This window comes from Plasmodium cynomolgi (genome assembly GCF_000321355.1).
Source record: "Plasmodium cynomolgi strain B DNA, scaffold: 0568, whole genome shotgun sequence".
NCBI classification, from domain to species: Eukaryota; Apicomplexa; class Aconoidasida; order Haemosporida; family Plasmodiidae; genus Plasmodium; species Plasmodium cynomolgi.
In genome coordinates, this window is record NW_004192958.1 from 1 (window position 1) to 1,177 (window position 1,177).

At 24.0% G+C, this 1,177-nt stretch overlaps 1 protein-coding gene across 1 annotated transcript; it reads left to right on the top strand.

Moving 5' to 3' along the window:
- Positions 1-420: 420 nt before the first annotated feature.
- PCYB_004730 (hypothetical protein) lies at positions 421-888 on the top strand (the record flags this gene model as incomplete). Its single annotated transcript, XM_004227894.1, has 1 exon — positions 421-888. A coding segment is annotated over one exon (468 nt), but the record flags the coding sequence as incomplete, so codon positions are not given.
- Between the last annotated feature and the right edge of the window lie 289 nt (positions 889-1,177).

Below are 1,177 nucleotides of genomic sequence, written 5' to 3' on the forward strand. Positions count from 1 at the left end.
TAATATGTTAAAATGGAATACAATCAATCACTTTAAAACTCACAAATATTTATACTTATACATAAATAGTAAATTATTTTACATTTAGTATTAATTTTTCAAAAATGTGGATAATGTTCGTGCTTATAAGCTTTTAAAATCTGCAAAGGATATTGGAGACGAAGTGTTATCTGACGAAGATATTTTAATAAAGTGCAATAGTCGTGATATTACTAATAATGCTAAAACAGTTTGCAAAAAATTATTTATTTTTTTGAATTTTTATGTTCATGTAAATAATTGGTGGTCTCGAATATACAACTTAATAGTATTGATTATAGATATATGAACTTCTGGGCTAATTATGAATTAAACGGAAAAGATCTTATTGAAAACGATTCTATATGTGAATTTAAGAATAACATAGAGCATTAATTTCAGATGTGCATTGATAATGATGAATTGAAAACAGCCTTAGGGCATATTGAACATGATCATAAAAGAATGAAAATATTGGATAGATTGTACCAAAGTTATTGTGAAATGCATGAAATAATTATTTCTACTAGTGAAGAAAACATTGAGAAATATTTGGTCTATACCACGGATTGTTTTAACGAATATAGAGGTGCTATTAGTACTGTTCCAATAAATGATAAATATTTTCATAGTGCCCTAACAAATTTTAAGAAAGCTTATGAAGAACTTGCTGATAGAGCTCTTATTAAAAACACATCACATGAAGAATATATAGAGAAGATGGCAGAATATAGTATAACTTCAGATATGATTTTATATTCAATGGAAAATGATAGTAATAAAATTATGTTAATTTCAATATTCAGTTCAGTACTTGCAGTAGTCCTCATATTAATATATTTTTATATGGTTAAAATAATATTAATTAGAGTATTCATTTTTAATAATTAATACTATTGTAATACTCTGCAACAATAGCGTTGTAGTTTATCATATATTAAAATATATAATTATTATTTGTTTTCTGTTATATTAGTTTAATCCTTTGGGAAAACGTATATGCGATAAGAAAGAAAATAAGAAAAAATAATTCCGTAATCTGGGTGATAGTAAGAATAACCTATTGTATAGTAACCATAACAATCATGTGTATTATAATAAAAAAATATAATTTAGCATATCATTGAGCATAATGATAAAATAAAAAATAAAATTCTTT